The sequence below is a fragment of the Battus philenor genome, unplaced genomic scaffold (genome assembly GCF_028537555.1).
Source record: "Battus philenor isolate CCGP_79_NKW_IND1 unplaced genomic scaffold, ilBatPhil1.0.hap1 SCAF_5, whole genome shotgun sequence".
In the NCBI taxonomy this organism is placed as follows: domain Eukaryota; kingdom Metazoa; phylum Arthropoda; class Insecta; order Lepidoptera; family Papilionidae; genus Battus; species Battus philenor.
Window position 1 is genome coordinate 14,160,721 of NW_027181715.1, and position 19,738 is coordinate 14,180,458.

At 34.6% G+C, this 19,738-nt stretch overlaps 1 protein-coding gene across 1 annotated transcript; it reads right to left on the minus strand.

The window, feature by feature from the left end:
• Nucleotides 1–3,094: 3,094 nt before the first annotated feature.
• Nucleotides 3,095–15,321, minus strand: LOC137929665 (uncharacterized). Its single transcript, XM_068772715.1, has 4 exons — nt 15,145–15,321; nt 7,994–8,163; nt 5,153–5,319; nt 3,095–3,314 (listed from the first exon to the last, which is right to left on the minus strand). The coding sequence occupies exons 1-4, from the start codon at nt 15,311–15,313 to the stop codon at nt 3,110–3,112; spliced, it is 711 nt and encodes a 236-aa protein (XP_068628816.1). The 5' UTR covers nt 15,314–15,321; the 3' UTR covers nt 3,095–3,109.
• Nucleotides 15,322–19,738: the final 4,417 nt, after the last annotated feature.

The window sequence follows — 19,738 nt, forward strand, 5'->3', positions numbered from 1 at the left end:
GTTTAAAGAACTGGCTAGTTTAAAGTTATTACTAAAAATATTTTTATAATTCAAAATTAGAACTCTACTAATTTTTAATCTGTATGCATGATGAACATGCAGTTATTTTCACAAAATGGCAGCAAATTAAAAATTACATTTCAGCGTCATTATTGATTTGATTTAAACAGTGGCTTTGCAAAAGAGTTTTTTTCCAGGATAATGAGTCAACACACTATACCGTAAGAGAAATCGTTCATATATGACCTGTGTGGTATTGTTGGATCATTCTTACAATTCGAAGTGGCACCATAGTCCTATGACTTTCATTTATTCAGACAAATAAAAAAAAAAACTTAGTGGAACACGGTTCCAAGATAAAGAAGAGCCAGTGAATAAAAAGTAAGGTGATTTTTTTTCCATTTTGAATATACTTATTAGCCAGATGTCGCACGGAACCAAATAAGGCGAATACGGTGGTTGCGGAGAATACGGAAATAAGCGTTGAGTTTTTGACGATTTTATTTTTTCAAAAATTTAGGAGTTTTGGTATTTTGGGACATAAAACATCCTTCAAAATGGTTTGAGCTGAGTCAAATGATCGTCAATTTTTGACAGACGCTTGACAAATGCTATAGACAGTGTTACCAACCTAGAAAAAAATATTTGCCTCTAATAATACCCGGGAATTATAAATGAAAATTTCACTTTTTTTTTGATCACAGTATAAGCAGTGATCTACCGCCGGTTTGGAATACTAATCTGCTGAGAAAAGTAGGCCTTTCTGGTCTAACCTAACCTAACCTAACAGTATTTCTTTTAAAATAAAAACAAAAAATAATAGAGTGAACAAACCAAGTTCCACATATTTAGAACAACTAAAACTCTTCAATGCGATGTGATTTATTTAATACTACACTTATATATTTAATAGAATCAGGCGTTACCTCGCGGAAGTCCATCCTAAGTAAGAAAAGGACCAATATTTAGCCACTTCCGCACATGCAGTCTCTGTGTTTGGCACTAATCGGTGTAACATAACCTGATGATGTCCCGTGGAGGGGTGAAACACGTGTTGAGTAATTTGGCGGTGGCGGTTATGTGATTGGCATTGTTTGCCGCATACGCATTTATCAGCGGGCTAGCGGGCCGTGCACTTTATTGCACGACTACCACTGCATGTGCGGAAGTGGCTAAATATTGGTCCTTTTCTTACTACACTTATAATTTTAGTTATAGAAAGGTGTGAGATATGTTGTGGAATATTATTATTTACGAGTACGTTTAGTTCTGTATAGAGCACTCGTGCAGTTAACTTCATACAAGTGTTTTATGTAATTAAAATAGATAAACTAAAACGATTTAATATAGTTATCAACATAATACCACTCGTTAGACAATATTTGTAGATAATATTTCAATAAACATTTACTACCTACGTCACAGTATGTGCGAGCTTGAGCTATATCAGTACAGTATCCGCCGATAAATATTGCACATAGAACTTTGGAAAGAGACAATCGGCTTTGCCCACACTACCCATGTGTCGTTTTGTCTTTTTTTGTGTTTATTTTCACAAAATGGCGGCAAATTAAAATTTACATTTCAGCGTCATTATTGATTTGATTTAAACAATGGCTTTGCAAAATAGTTTTTACCGGGATAACGAGTGAATGCACTATGCCGTAAGAGAAATCATTCATCTATATATGGAGACAGAGATAATGCTCTATGAAGCCGAAATTAGCCGATTGTCTCTTTCCAAAGGTCGATGTGCAATATTTATCGGCGGGAACTGTACGCGATGTTTATTCTTCATTAATGTGCAAACATTAGTAAATTAAATTGTTTATTTTAGCTCTATAACAAAACATACATAGGTAGTAAAATCTGAAAAGATGGTAAACTTCTTGTAGGCTTTTTTTAGACTACTCTTACTGATCAAGCAAATTGCAGATTCCGAGGGTTCGAGACGACAGGGCGCTGAAGGCTTCTAGCCTAAGATCTCTTTGAATGTGTTTAAGCACGAGAGCTCCTGAAAATTTAGAAGGAGCCGAGCTCTTAGATCGGCTCGGCGGATGCTCCAAGGAGTGATTACACAAGGCCCTCACGAATTTTAGTATGAAAAGATATGTAAAAATAAAAAAAAAATTAAGAAAGGAAATTAAAAATGTGACTGTATATACAGCGTTGTAAATGTGGCGAAGAATCTAACGCGATATATGTAAAGAATATAAAAAAAAGTTACACAGAAAGTGAAAAAATGTGGAGGATGAAAGAGGAGTATAATAGAGTAATAAAAAATAATAAATGTAAAATCAACGAAATAAAAGACCTTATCTTAAAAAATAAAGAAAAACGTGAGGCCCTAAAAAGCCCCCATGATGGAACCTCGCTTTCAGCTGTTACTCATCGACAATATCCGGTTACCATTCCGAAACAAGGACACACTAGTCGGCCAAACCTCGACTTCGTCAGTTGCTATAGCCTAGGTAATAACTCTATTAGGGTGGTAACACTTGTCCGAAATCTTAATCCATCCTATGTTGAATAAATAATTCTTGGGTATGAAAGTGTCAAAATTTTAGCAATTAAAACAAACGTCGAATTTGTTTATTATATTTATTTATTTATCACATAATTTAGTCACAATATTATAATTTATGATTAATTCTAAAAAATTAAAAAATTCTAATTCTTAAAAATTCATAAAAATATTTACATATATGCGTATGTCCTATTATTTATGATAGAGCTTTCCAGCGGAAGGCATCGTACCCTAGAGGGCGTTACACTATAGAAAGGTAACATATGAAAAAGCCAGTTGATGGTGTTATGAAATAACCTTATTTTTTGAAAAAAAATTATCATGCCCTCAAAATTGCCTATTTTAAAATTAATTAATAATGGCCACGTTCTGCTACGACCACGAGAACGCCATGATTAGAATGAAGGAAAGAAATTTTTTTAATCTGTGGTCAAATTAAAAATAAAAGTTTTTAAAATTTTTAATGAAAGGTAGTTTTCATTATCTTATATATTAGATACTCAAATTTAGTAAAAGATAATAAATTTAAAAAAGATTATTAAATATTCTCATTAACCAATTAAACCTTTTTCCATGTAAAATCTATTGAATATTTTTAAACTGTTTCACCATAAGTTTGACAACTCTTTGATCGTTTTTTGGATAATTAAGACCTGCTTCAGCCATCTCGCCGAGGGTTGCTTCACCGATTGATATGAAGCCGCATCTGGCGGCAGATATCTGGGACCCAACACCTGTGAATACGGTCGACGTTGCTGCAATCCCCAAGTGCTTGCATAGTGGCTCTCTGAAAGACAAATCCTTTTTAAATATCTCGTGATTTAACTTTTTAACATATAAATATTATCTCAGAATGGATTATTTACGGTCTGTATTTACTGTTGGTTTATTGGCATTTACATTTCACAGGCTTAAGGAGGCGGTGTCGGAATACAACTAGCCTAAACCTCGTTTATGTAAAATAATTAAAAAGGTTTCACCTGCAGTACCGGGTTGGCAGACCGCCGTGCTTTAAAATTCCTTACACAGACGGTGCTTGGGGTGACAATCAAAAGTGGCCTCGAGTTGTGATCTGCATAGCCTGACACTCAATATGTTTTTATCCTTTCGAATCCGAGACGCCCGTGAGGGTCAACCCTCAACTTACTAAATTGTTAAGTTAAGGGACCTCTTCCCTGGCAAAGGATAGATCCCGCTCGAAGACGACGCCGTCAGCGCAGGGACGCGCCTTGCGACGGCCCTCCGGTGAATGGTGCTCCCCTACCATAAACGGAGCCTTCGGAGTCGCGGGAGTTTAGGGTGGAGGCTCTAAACTCCCACTAGCTTCGGCGACTCTGAGGCGGACGATGGTTCGGCGTGGTCTCGAACCATCGTGATAGTACCACGAGGGTTTCGGGGGTAGTGTATACACGCATACCCCGGGACGGGCTATCGAAAATAGCACGGCGCGAGGGAAGACTGCGTGGCAATCCCTGACCGGGAGATACTGCGCTACTCCGAACAGCGCAAAGGGCGATCACCGGGGAGGGGGTTTAGTGAGTAGGAATCCCACATACCTCTGTCCTCCCCCCAGAGGCGAGGCATTTTGAACGCGCGGAAGATCCTCCCCCCGAAACCAAAAAAAACCTCTTCCCTTCTTTAGTTGAGGGTTGCTTCGCTAACATTACAACTAGTTAGGGGTACGTGATGCCCCTAATAGTGGGGTCCTTAAAAATACATTACAACCACTTCGTAAAGCATTAACGGCGGGAGATGTAGCGGAAGAAACATCCAAAGGTTTTATCTCATTATGATCAAGAATTGCTTCCTCCTATAATATTTTAGCTTTAGTCTGAAATACAAGCCGTCTCTTAGGCCTGGATAGTTAAGAACGTATCATTATTTCGGCCGTAAGTCAGCCACTGTTGGACCTTGGCATCCCCCATATTTTTTTGAAATGGCCCATGTCCAGCTGGTTTGTATTTGATCAGAGTAGAGCTATGGAGAGAGTAAGACACCCGTCCACAAGGTAGACTCATCACCCGATTAAGGTCATCGAAACACGCTGTATGCAGGCCGCTTCCAAACTGTCCTATTGTTAAGGTTTGCCGGAGACCTATGTCCAGCTGTGGAAGTCTTATGACTCAAATTATGATAACCATAAAACCTATGGTAGAAGTGAAAGAAATAAACGAGTTATTGACAAATAATACATCCAAATGACCAAAATAAACACGATATAAATTTAATTATATATCGGGCGACCTATTTTAAGCTAATAAACAATATATTACTTGCATTATCAGTAATGAGATTCATTAACATTTATTTAAGGCTATACATCGGTCGTTCAAGCCCAATGCAAGGAATAGACCTACTCTAAAGATATCTACGAGGGGATATATCATAATCGCCACGTCTGGCAGGCGGATTGGCGATCGCAATGTGTTATTATGGTACGCAGAGGATGCTGCTACCAATCCTCTGGAAATTTCTTTGTGAGCATTGTCAATTCTATATATAAAGAGTGAATTATATATAACTGTATTTGTAGAATCTAATCATGTGACTTACGATCGCAAGTGTTTGTTATTGTGACCACTGTAGCTATATATATTGCAATATAATTAACAGGTATACACACACCTTGCGTTCAGAATTCTAGAGCCAAGCTTGTCGCCCCTACATTCCCGTTTCACGACCAATCCCATTCCAATCAATAAAACGTCCACATTCAGGTATTTGAAAGGATCGCATTTTGTCTTCAAAAATTCGAGACCGTTGTAAACGTTCACCCATTCCTCTCCTTCTAACTGAAATCAAAAATTATAATTTAATTATAATTAACCATGTTTCTCACCATAAAAAGTGAAAAAAAGAGAAGTAGTTTTATTTTGCAAAGACGCTGATATTTATATATATTTACATACATATATATATATATATGAACATAATTAACTTTCAACTATGGATAAAAAATTATATTTTTAGTTTAAATAATAATGTCTCGAACATTCAAGCATTTACATATATTATATATGCCGGAATTATAATTTCGGCCGGTGTCAACAGATTGTGCTAGTAGTTAGACAACGATCCGCATATATATATATATATATATATATATATATATATATATATATGATTCTCATAACGTACAGAATTGGTTAATAAAAACTTTCCTCAGAGGAGTATTGATATGAAGTCCAGTTATTTATTTGATTTGATTAGAAAAGCCAGTAAGATTTTTTGGACATTTGGCCTCTTTCTGTCCAGCTTCCCTATCACCAGTATATCTTCAAAGTTATCTAGTTATATCCCAATAGATATGTTTGGGGGAGAAGAGAATGAAAATAAAATAATTAAGTGAATAAATTAAATGCTAATAAAGTCCCTATCCCATCACAAATAGGGGTACGAGAGGCCCCCAATAGCGGGGGTCATAAAAAAAAAGATATGTTTGGGGAAGGATTACGCCTTCCAATGGGTGTCCATGAAATAAAATGGTGATGACAATCAAGTTGTCTGTGGGCGAGGTAAAAACAACTTAAGATTCGTTGGTAACATATTGCGAGGAGCTTTAACCTTCCGTGGTCATCCTCCGACATTTTGGAGGGATCTCCGGATCTGCCATGACTTTCGTAATTGTCGCTCCAATGTGTCAAGATAAATCCCAGGGAGAATTCTAACTTCCCTGAGCATACCACTTCTCATTGCATCTCTCTTCGGGTCCTTGTTCAGTGGACCTTCATGGCTTCTGTTCTCAACAGCCGCAAACCTGTCGCTCTTTTTGTCACATCTTATGACAGACAGGGATTATTGAACGATGCCCTATTTTATTGAACCCGAGCTGAAGTGAAGAGCCTTTTCTTCATCTTGAATTAGTCGAGAAATGACTTATTGTGAGGATGGACTTTGGTCACCTAGTCGTCCTCTAATAACTTTAAACAAGTAACAATCCGTCAGTAACTTGACAAAATAATAAAAAGCTAAACCTCCGTACCCGTAATTATTTATCGAACATTTTAATATTAGATAAATAATTACAAAAGATAAACATAATTATGCATGTACGTTATCAAATAATAAATATTTATCAACAAGCTATTAGACATAATGATACTCTTCAAACATTAGCTTTAGATATATTAAAGATTAAACATATATGTTGCAATCATATATAATGATTGTTGTTTTCATTTGCGTTTAAACATTTGAGGAATACATGATATAAACTTGACATAAAAACCGCACAATAACATGTTTTAATGTATTGTGATACATTATTGGTGCAAAAATAAATTATAAATAAAATGCGTGTTGCCAGTGATGACATATGGATCCTAGTCGTGGTGACTAACAATAGGCTATATAAGATAAAGATTAGAAAAGATAAAGATAAAATTTATTTATTGGAACTTTTAACAGGACTCTTAGAGATCGTCGAATTATTTTTCACTCTGCTTCGCAAGGTATTATAGTTGTGGAGAAGAAGCAGGAAGAAACTCTATACCAACACATCTTTTAATAAAGATTAGCAATACAGATTTGTACATAAACTTTATCAGATATAGCCTAAATGAAATCAAAATAATCAAGCGACATCATGGCCAAATGTTCCCGTCTTTTAAATATTCCTTTATTTAATAATAAGCCCTTTCCATCATTTTACTTTTAATATTCGTTTTAAATTTTGTAAATGGTAGTACAATAATGTTACGCAGAATTTTATTAAAAAATATGATTCCGTTTATTACAAATGAATTAGAGATTCTTTGCAGTAGAAACTTTGATACGGACAGTTTTTCACGGTGCCTTGTCACACTATGGACGTCCCTTTTTATTAGAATATTATTATTGGAAAGCCTACAATCATCCACAGAACAGTAGAGTAGGATATGTTTTGAGCTTTGCAGAAGAATTAGTCACCGGCGTAGCTCGAAGAATGACTTGTCTGAAGTGGCAGTGATTGAAGCCTATTTCTCGTGCAGCCGACGATTGTTGGGGCTGAAATGTTCTCAAGTGGCCTCTACGAGCCAGTAGACCCGGCATCGGTAAATCTCCTATAAGGTGGACCGCAAGCGATTGTGTTAGTTTATTTTATCTGTATTCTATACACTGTATTTTAGAGAATATGCACCGGAATTACATTAATTAGTTCTCCCATATTCTTTCTTCCATCGGACAACAAAACGCACAGATTCACGACAGCGTTTTGCTGATAATTTTGTATTGCGAACTGCCTACCGAAGTAATTTTTTCCAGATAATTATAACTTTGGAGTCTTCAAGAAAAGAGTGAATAGGTTTCTTCTAGGCAAGCATGTACGACTGTAAATCTCGTTATCGCTTATGATCAAGCGAGGCATAGGTCAAATGTTTCGTTTATAAAGGTTTAAAAAAAATGTCGTTGTGGCCATATCTAAGAGGGTACCTACCATTGCAACGTTTTACGTATCGAAGTATCCAATCTCTTTATAACACCTACCTTGCTAGAGTCATAATAATCGTCGCGTTTTGCTATTAGGCAGACATTGGCGCCAACTAGGCTTCTTGTTCCTCCAGTTTCTTTATAACACGCCAGACTAGTGCGTTTAGCAATGCTTTCTCTCCAGAAATCGCAGATCCCTTTCACACTTTTCGGATTATTGCTGAGGCCTGTCGATAAAAGTTTTTTTAAAGAATTAAGAACAAGCAAGCAGGTTCACGTACTTGTTTGAGAGTAAATATACAATTTTTAGATTGTATGCACTATATATTCTGCCTCTATTGTTAAAAGTATTATCTTTAATTTATTTTAGTGGAGTGTGTATTGTTGGTGATGACTTATAGATATACCAGAAATACATGAGATGTGGTAGGTAACGGTAGCCTCGAATTCGAGTGCCGGTCTGGCGTTAAAATCAGGGAGGAGACAATAGCCTCCCTGATAGGCGAAAAAGAAACTAGGAAAGAATTCCTCGCTTGTTGCAAGAAAATAGTTAAAAACGTTATACAAAAAAATAAAAATCCAAATATGCAATAAGAAATGTGATAAAATATGATAAAATAAAACTCAAATGTGATATATAATCTATTATAGAAAATAAGTAAAAATGTAAAATGACAAAATGTAAAAAGAAAAGAGGAAAGAATGATAGATGAACAGAGCAAAAGGGTAAGAAAGTAGAAATGTAGCATGAAAGATAGATAATAGACCGAAAGAGAAAGTAAAATATGAAAGAAGAGATAGAAAATAAAAAATAACGTGAAAAATTAAATTGCAAATAAAGTCCCTGTCCCACCATAAATAGGGGTACGAGAGGCCCCCAATAGCGGGGGTCATTAAAAAAAAAGAGAAGAGATAACGGTAGCCTTGGTCTAAGAAGATTTATGTTCATCCAGAGAGCAATGGAGAGGCTATGTATCAAACTGAGGTCTCCGAAGTAATTTGAAGAATTACTCGTCTAAAGTGGCGTTGACGAAGTAATTTGAAGAATTGCTGTGTTTGAAGTGGCAAGCGCTAAGGGCACATCACTCTTTCCGGGGCCCACATTTGGGACGTAAGGTTCTCGTTTGGCGACCGGTTCGTAGATGTAGCGTAAGTAGGTTTCTTAGCGGACCGACAACGTATTTAAAGTCGTAACGATTTGGGTTGTAGCTTTGTAGCGTTGTAGCGATATTTAGAGGAGAATTTTTCCTTGTAGTGTAGTGTGTAGTCGTATCGTCATGGTAATTACTCGGGTTTTTCTCTAAAGAATAGAATTAGAAATTAGGATATAATAAATGAACGAATGTATCGTATGTAATATATTATAGGCCATATAGCGTGCGGGACAGATGACTAATACAGCCTTAAGGCTCTGGAGTATAAACCACGGCAAGTGCAGCATAGTGCGTGACCGTGCGTTGACCAGACACTGGACGATAGCCGCTTCCTACCGTTCCTATTCATCCATCAATGAAGTCTATAGTCATCGGTATGTTAAAATGATTAACAACCTTAATTATAGTACCACTTGGTTCATAATTAGATGCAAAGTGGAAGCATAAATATGCAGTGATTCCGGGCTTAAGATACTGCTAGGTCAACGGTATATTTAGGTTTGATGTCCGACATATTAAGTTAATTCATGACAAAGATATGTCAAAGAGGCAATGCAATTGAAAATTAAGTGTACACGATTTTAAATCTAATGTCATTACATATAGAATGCTTTATCCTTTGATGTTATATTGTTTTTAATGGAATCAGGCGTTATTTTGCGGAAGTCCATCCTAAGTAAGAAAAGGACCAATATATAAAAAATTGGCGAACGCTACGGTTGCCAACTGAATGGGATGAGCCAGTCGAAGAAGACAGTGCAAAATGGTCAGTATTTGAATTATCGAAGACCAATAATGAATTTGAAGGATCTAATACATTCAGGCGTTACCTTGCCAAAGAGGTCCATCCTAACTAAGAAAGGGACTAATATATAGCTACTTCCGCTATGCAGCAGTAGTAGTGCAAAAAGGTTCACCGCCCGCCAGCCCGCTGATAGATGTGCATGCGGCAAACAATGCGAATTACACAACTACCAACGCTAAATCAGTCAACACGTGTTTCACCCCTCCACGGGGCATCTTCAGGAGTAATGTTACACCGATTAGTACCAAACACAGAGTCTCTGTGTTTGGTACTAATCGGTGTAATTGGCTGGCGGGCGGTGCACTTTATTGCACGACTACGACTGCATGTGCGGAAGTAGCTATATATTGGTCCTTTCCTTATTTATATTATTGTTAAACCGGAATTGGGTTAGTAGATATTAAGATAATATGTAAATAATATGTCATGTCTTATACAGGGTGATTGGTTACAGTTGTAAAAGCTTCAAAATTGTGAATATGTGTATTATTCCTATTTACAATCAACTTGTATAAAGTAATCATTAGGAAAAATGTTACAATAATTTTTCTTCTGTTGTAATGCAACAGGCCAATAATTTCTGGCAGTGCAGTCTACAGGTAAAGATATAACCAAAAATTATTATTACACGAATTTTGAAGACGCTTTTTCTTACTATATTATGTAGTAGTATGTATATAATCCGAAACCAATAACATTTGGAAAGGGTGCACTATATATTAATTATCTGCAAATCAGCTATACATTCACACCTTTAAAGGATTTATATACAGTCAATCATCCTGTATAAATAAATATTTATTAATCTAAGTAATTGGTTTTAATTCACGACATGAAATATAAATATTATCATCATTCGAGCTTATTTTACAATTATATGTGTTGATTATTATGATGAATATTATTACAATGAATTATATGTGTTGATTATGTGACAATTATATGTTTGTTACCGTCTGATGTAAAAGTGGTAAGGAGGACAAGGTTGACAAGACGCACACGAGATATTCAAGAACAGACGATATGATGTTTGTCTCTTTCCTCCTTATATACTTTAAGTGAATAACATTTGCATTTATTATTTATATGTGCACTATACTTCTGAACTACCTCTTTTATCTCCTCACAGATTAAAAATAACTATATGCATACGTCCGCCATTTTGTTATTTTATTATGTCATCATTATACATACATTATAAAAGGGAATTTTCCATTGTCTCAAATTGAACTCTTATGTTATATTGTTTTATTTGAGTTACGTAAATTATATTGTAATAAAAAAAAATTTATATTATATTAATGACCTATTAAGTGTTTATTTAAAATAAATAAACACGCGTCTTTCTAGTTACTTTTCATATACAATTCATGTTTTTAATAATATAATTTTTAATAGTTATAATTTTATTTGTTATTTACATCAACAAAACTGGCCTGTTGCAATAAAAAAATAAAGGAAAAAAAAAACAAACAATAAAACATTGATTTCGAATTGAAAAACATTTTATAAATAACGAGTTGGCCCTCAGAACAAGTACATAATTATATCTTCCGGTAAACTTCAAGTTCACTCTGAAGTTCTTACGCGCAGAGGTAAAATCGGATAGAAATTGAATTTAGAAAACTGTTCGAAATTTAAATTCAAAATATCTTTATTTATTTTTAATATTTTACAAATAATTCCATCACTAAAATAGTCAGTTCGGGAGTAAGCTACCATCAGTATGGAATGCTGATCTGTTGAGAGGAGCCCGCTTGAAACTCAACTCAAAAACTCCTCGTTTTCAATAAAACTTAACAATGTTTGAAATTACATTTCAATTTTAATCATGCTAGTGACTTAATAAACTAAGATTCGCTTGTTAAATATAATTGCTGGTGGATTAAGACCGACCACATCTCTTCTTGTCATTAAGACATGAGATACGAGTGACCACGATTCACCACAACGGTGTAAAGAAACTAATGCTACTCGATCCTCTTTAAGCTTCCACTTCATCGTAGAACAACTCAAAATAATTGCTGGTGGATTAAGACCGACCACATCTCTTCTTGTCATTAAGACATGAGATGCGAGTGACCACGATTCACCACAACGGTGTAAAGAAACTACTGCTACTCGATCCTCTTTAAGTTTCCACTTCATCGTAGAACAACTCAAAAATAATTGCTGGTGGATTAAGATCGACTACATCTCTTCTTGTCATTAAGACATGAGATGCGAGTGACCAAGAGTAACCAAACTGTGTAAAGAAACTACTGCTACTCGATCCTCTTTCAGCTTCCGCTTCATCGTAGAACAACTTAAAAATAATTGCTGGTGGATTAAGACCGACCACATATCCTCTTGTCTTTAAGACATGAGATACTAGTGACCACGATTCACCACAACGGTGTAAAGAAACTACTGCTACTCGATCCTCTTTAAGCTTTTATTTCATCGTAGAACAACTCAAAAATATTTGCTGGTGGATTAAGATCGACCACATCTTGGATTAGGACAGACCACATTTCTTCTTGTCATTAAGACATGAGATGCGAGTGACCACGATTCACCACAACGGTGTAAAGAAACTACTGCTACTCGATCCTCTTTAAGCTTCAATTTCATTGTAGAAAACTAACAAAATAACCTAAATTTAGATTCATAACGTCGCAATAATATTTAGAAAACAAATGCTTAAATAATTTTTCAAAATTTTATAAATTATGTTTTTTTTTAATTCTCGTGTAGGATCGAATGTGTAATATATTACAACTATACATTTATTAAGCCTATTTTTCAAGTTAAAGCAGATGATAATAGGTTAACAATAGTAAACAATATAAAAACGTGACGCGACCTTTTCCAACGCACAGAGGGTACTTGAAGTTTGACGCGAGATATAATTGAAGGGCCACTTAAAGGGAAGGTCATTTTATTGGTCCACACGAGGTCTTTCACGACTAAGATTAATTCGACCTTAACCAGTTCGTTAAAAATAAATAAGCAAACAAAGACCGTTATTACAAAAGAATTCTTTTTATAGCCTATTTATAAACTAACTGTTCAAAACTCAATATAATACGTTAGAATATTTTTCAGAGCTATTTATCTAGTCCAAATAAACTTTCGGTAAGGTGTAAAGATTAGCGTGGCTTAAATTTTTTTAATGTATTGTAATAGGCGTTTGTCTTCCTTTTCATTTGATGGAAAGTGTAGATGAAGACGAAGCTGGTACATGCCCATCCAAAAGAAACCTGTTTACTCTACTCTTAAAGGCTCCAGAGTTCAACTCTTCAGGAAATAGACCCAGGCAGGTCGTTCCAAATCTTGGCGACTCTTACCAAAAACGAGAAGTCAAACCGTTGGATTTTTGGGTACGTCAACATAAAACAAATGGAAGTGGATGAACTTTTGTTTGATTTCTAAAATCTATTCTATTGTAGATATACAACACCCGGCCCGATTGCGGCCTTTTAAATAAGTCTTTGTTGCCCGCCTAGCATTTCGCTATAAAAATATTATAATAATATTTTTTTCTAATTAAATGGTAGTACAAACAAAATCTAAACAATTTATTGTTTTGTTTAGAAGATGTTATTGCCAAGACTTATGGCTTTTATAGCTTCGTCTGACACGAGTTCACGGAGCGGAAGGGTATGTGAACTATAATGTAGTGAATTATTCACATAGCGACTTGTTTAAACGTGTAATACACGACGCGCCTGCGCGATTAACTTTTATTAAACTTTTTTTATTTTCACTAATTACTAAAGGTTTTATTATGTGCGGCAAACCAAACGATTTCTAAATTTAAATTGGCCCGTTAATTAAAAAGGTTGGTCACCTCTGACTTATACTACTCAACAAGCTTGACGCAAAATATTCTGTTTTTGACCTGTGTACTATTGCTTAAGCGGTATCTGTAAATTCCACTTAAAAAGGGGGGGGGGGATAGGAGGAGCGCAGCGAGTACTTAACCCAAAGCCTGTGTTAAGGTAGCGAAGCTCGACAGCTCCTTGAGGAGGCTTGGCTTTGGCCGCTACATATTACAATTTCTTTGAATTTTGAGGTCGTAAAGCCATAATGCTACACGGAGTGACTAGGCACCTAGGCCCCCTCTCTCAGAGACTTTTTTTTTATATGGTCCCCGCTGTTGGGGACCTCTCGTTCCCCTATCTCGTGTGGGACAGGGACTTTATAATTCTAATGATTTATTCATATTTTTATTATTATCATTCTTCTCTTTCATATATCATCTTATCTGCCGTACTGTTTCTTTTATTCTACAATTTTCCCAGTCTTTCTCTTTCATTCCATTAGCCATACATCCATCCTCAACCACTACATTCTAGGTTTCCTTACTATTTTATTTTGCAACATTATTTATTGTTCAAATATTTAACACGTATTTTCTTTGTAATTATCATGTTATATTATACTATTTATTACACTATTTTTGCTACTACTATATTCCTTTTATTTCTATATTTTAGTGTTCGTGTTATTTTTTCTCAGAGACTTTGTTTTGGGATGTCACTTGTCGATAATATCCCTATAGCATTCCGACACAAGGGTACCGACACTTGAGGGGGCTAAGCGACGGCTAGGTCGGCTGTTCCGACGAACCACTTCGGAAAGCATTGGGGCTCGAAGAAAGAGCGGTGGAAGAAACTCCAACTTTCTTTTTGTCGCAAAGTTTTAATGCGAGACTTTAATAGAACACACTTTTAATATATACTGATGTGACTGAAAAGTGTCATATTAAAAAAAAAATTTTTGTTTCCGAAGTTTCGATCGGTTTACAGCCTATATATTCTTAGGTACCGACCGCATCCTAACAGCGAACACCGTGGGCGAACCGAGGTTGGATCTGGATCCATTCTTGGCTCGCCTGTGGTCTATGTTGCCGTTCAGGGCCGTATACACTACATAAACACTACACAGCTCTACTCGGGTAGAGCGGTACACTAAGTACGAATGTCATCGTACAGCTGGAATGCGTCTGTCCAGCTTCTGTTCTATTTTTAAGTTCACAGACCCTTCCGCTCCGTGAACTCAGTTTCGATGAAGCTGTAAAAGCCGCCCAGGGTTACAGCATCAATTTCAACCGAAACCAGCTTCTATAATCAAATATTTTTAAATTTCATATGGTGGACAGATGACCTTTTTAAGGTAGAAAGAGATTATTGATGATGATGCTTTATTGCCATAACTCTACGAAGAAACTACTAATACACAAGATAAACTAAAAGATGCCTTACCGCTAGCAGAACAAAGTACTTCGTCGGAACATAGGTGTTCAGCTAATAGTTCGATAAGATTTTCATCATCCTCTGGAGGAAGGTCCTGGATCACCCATTTCGTGTCTGCCGTTTCCCAAGTGTCATACACTCTAGGAAAAGATGAATCTTGATTTCTCTCGAGGACCATTATCTTTTTTTAATCTGTGAAATGAAATGTTAAATAATATCGCAATTACCATTCTCACGGATGTATAATGATTGTTTCATTTGTAATTCGTTTGTGAGATTAAGACGAAATCTATTGTTAAAATTTAAAAAGGTAACGTCGAACAAATGAGTGTTGCCAGTGATGTTTTAAGTGAAACGTGATCTTTCATTTTTGGCCATCTTTGACAAGTTCACATTCGCTTAACGAGTCATGGAGAGGGGTTTCTCTATGAGGTCTATTCAGGAAAGAGAAGATTGGTAGGTAAGGAGATAATTGACATAGTTCATAGAACATTGAGTTCTGGAGTGGTAGCCACAGATCGCCAGGACCGACGAAGTTAAACAGACGTCCTTATTAAAGTCTTAAGAAGATGCTGGGTGTATACTTTTTCCTACCAGTCTTTTCGGAAATCTATAGGAAGGCATATATCTATAAATCAACGAAAATTTCAATTTTTTTTTTAAATGAGCTACCAGTATTGGTTACATTTATTAAAATATACTGACAGTAATAAATAATGTACAAATTTTACTGTAACTCGTATCAAAGGCTGTATATATGTGGTAATCATATATAAGATTAAAACTAGAGGAATAAACTTCAAGCATTAAGTAAATAAGGGAGGTAAACAAAATATTTAACATAAGATATTATACAACAATTAATTACAATCCACACATTTACGTAATAATTCATATAGTTTATTCTTAAAACAGCGAACACACAATAAATTTAATAATAATTTTGATATTATTAATTCGAAAATATGAAATATATCTCAACAGTATTCGGAGAATAAACTACACAGAAATGATACAAATTATCGCAAAATCAGAAAATAAAATGTTTTAAATAAGAAAAAAGTTCCACATTCGTCAGCTTTTTACATCCAACTGTGTATGTATATATAATCTATACATTTATAACTACTTTATCCTTATTAGAACAAACTGTTTTAAAAATATTCATATTGCATATAACATTAATGACATGAAAAAAATTATTTACTTCTTATTTTCATCATTATTTTTTTTATCTGTACTAACGTATTAAATCAATTAGATGGTTGATGAATTTTCAATTTTTCTTTAATTATTTTTTTACATCACTAATGTATGTTGTGATGTGTCTGTTATTTACTTTAAAATTAATCAATTTTTTTTAATTTTTATATTTTAACAAATTATCCCTCTACGGCTTTGCGTGACGTAAAAATACTTGAAGAGAATTATTTTAAACACATAAGTGTTTTAAGTTTGATAAAATCCGTTTTATTTACCACCCCTTAACTCCATTACGAGTAAAAAAATTATAAAAACTGTTCTTAGCAGATATTTACTTAGTAAATAAAATATTATTATTAAATTTTAACTCTCTAAATATCATGGTTGTATAGATATCTTGATGAGTACATCGATTGAAATCTATTTAAAAAATGTTATTTATTAAAATTTATTACGCACTACGACACGCAAAATGTGTTTTGTTAAATTAATAATGTTAAGCCTATATTACTGTATTACATATAGCTTATAAATAATATTTATTAGTAGATATAAAAAGTGGAATCTATGGTAGAGAAATCTATTAGTTTTTTGGATATGATAAAGATTATAATTATTATTTTATTGTAAATAGGTCGTCGTGAGTGATATAAAATAAGTTATATTATTATATATTAAATTAATAAATTACTTACAAGATATTGTTATGCAACTATTTATTCACTCGGTTATTTCCACAACCAATTGAATGTGATTCTCAGAAACGACCGTCGATGCACAGAGCTAATAATACTGACAACCGCATCGGATTGAATTCATTTACCTTTCATTGCGTACCACGACAGTGTTATTCTTAAATGAAACTGGACTAGAGTTCCTTTTTCAAAAAAAAAAAAATTATGATAAATATGCAACCTTTAAAACTGTACCATTTTATGTTTTTATAAAAGTAAAATTAATTTTTAAATCCAGGGATTTTTTTTAATTATTTATTGCTACTTTTTAAGTTAGAGGGCTTCTCCTACTATTTGAGTTGAGTTTTTTATATTTGATTTAGTTCCGATGGACTCCCTCATCTCTTACCGTAAATAAATCACTTTACTTTACCCATTGGTACAACCTAACAGATGAGAACTTTGGGGACGGTATAATCAACAAATTAGGAATAGGTTAGTAAGGGTCATGGATCACACCCCCATCTGCAGCAGCATTTCTGCCATGTTTCAGAAATTCAACAAAAGAAATATGATAATTAGATGTAATTATGGAAAATTTTCTGACGTTTCTGCAACGCAAATTGCATGCGTTGTATTGAATGTTGATGAAGTCCCTGAGTTACTTATAACATTATCTGTGCATATTAGGTGTAGTTAAGCAAATATTTAATTTTTTACAATCAAATGCAGATGAATTCAAATGAACACATGCTTACCAATTTTGAACCGTCATTTTATTGTCACGGTCACATAGACCCCCTTCGAGTCATCCATAAGCCCGTGGTTGACAACCTGGACCGCTTTTAACAGTTGGTTTAGGTTTACAAACTAGTTGCAGCGCTAAAAAACCTAATATTGAGTTTATTACTTATGTGCAAATAAAAGGAGCAACCAGTTCGACGTGAACACTACTTTTATTTAAAATAATAAGATATTTACATATATAACTCTTATAACCTAGGCAATAGCAACCAGCTAAGCCGATATCCCCTAGTGGGGGCCATGAGTCTAGTCACTCCATTAAGTGTTCACCAAAGCGAGCTCGGGGACCTCCTAATCTTGTAAAGTAGTATCTGGTGGCCTAAGCCGAGGCTTCCCTGGGAGCCTTCGCTACTTTAAACGAAGTCTTGGATGTTATTATACGAAAGGCATAATGTTTGATTTTGAGCTCCTGGAGAAAAGAGATTTTAGTGCAACGATTCCTTTATATCGGCAGTATTCTTCTCCAAAGCCTCATATACAAGACTAAGAGTTTCCCTGCTCTTTTTTATTTGTTCACGTTTCTGTACCATAAAGAAAATTATGTATTTAATTATACTAAATAGATTTTTTCGTTTCGCTAGCTTCTAGTATTGGTGACGCCTTTTGAAAAAGGAAACTTTTGTGTAAGCAAACATTTGCTTGACTTTTCCTACAGGCGTTAACATATTTCGGAGGATCACAAACACCTTAGATGGGATAGATAGACTTATTGCACATTTCTTATTTAAATATAATATCTATAGTAATAAGCATTCGATTAGGCTGTAAATAATATAAAATTAATGACATGTAAAGATATTTTTTTTTCATATTAGAGATTCAATTTTAATGCTTTTTGAAGTTTTTAGAGAACAAAGCGCAGAGTAAGCTTGGCCTAAAACCCCACTTTTAGGGAGAACTGCAGGGCATACTACTATTTTACTAAAATTTGGGAGGTCGCTTTATTCTTACATAGTTTCCGTGAACGATGTATAATTTAATTGTATATTTAATACAATTTAAGACAAGATTTCTTCAGCCGAATTTACAATTTTATATAATTTAAATATTATTATGTTTTACCTTTTGTAAACTGTAATACTGGAATTTTTTCAATACTTGGTCACTCAGATTTTCATACATTATTTTACCAAAGTTAAAACAGGCTAAGGTAATAAAAGACAAAATATTTTTTTTCAAATTTCATGTTAGGATTTGAAGTTAATATTTTTTAAAAGTTTACAATAGATACTTGTAAGAAAAGGACCAATATTTAGCCACTTCTGCTGCTGAAGATGCCCCGTGGAGGGGTGAAACGCGTGTTGAGTGATTTAACGGTGGCAGTTGTGTAATTCGCATTGTTTGCCGCGTGCGCATTTATCAGCGGGCTAGCGGGCGGTACACTTTGTTGCACGACTACCACTGCATGTGCGGAAGTGGCTAAATATTGGTCCTTTTTTCCCTTAGGATGGACTTTCGCAAAATAACGCCTGATTCCATTAAATAGTATACACACTAGTATAGTATAATTTACCACATATTTTAAGAATGTCTCGCAGAAATAAGATAATATAAAACGCGACAAATTTGATTAATTTGCAACTGTAGTGTAAATGAAAGTATGGTAAGATCAATAAACGTGTTTTTGTAAAGAAAACTCATACTTTGAGCACTAATTAGAATATTTTTTTGATGATTCCTGAAAGCACTTGGCAGTTGAATTATTAAGCACTACATGATTATCCTTTTATTACGTATATTTTTCTACTTACCTTCCCTGTATGTTTTCTGTTTTTGATTATATATGAAATTGTACAAAAAAATGAATTTACAATTAAAAGAAGAGTACATGATATTAAAGATTATTTATATTTATAGTCAAATGACTTCGTAATGTTTACATTAGTGGCGATTTACCGGAACTTAAATCAAAAATAAACTTT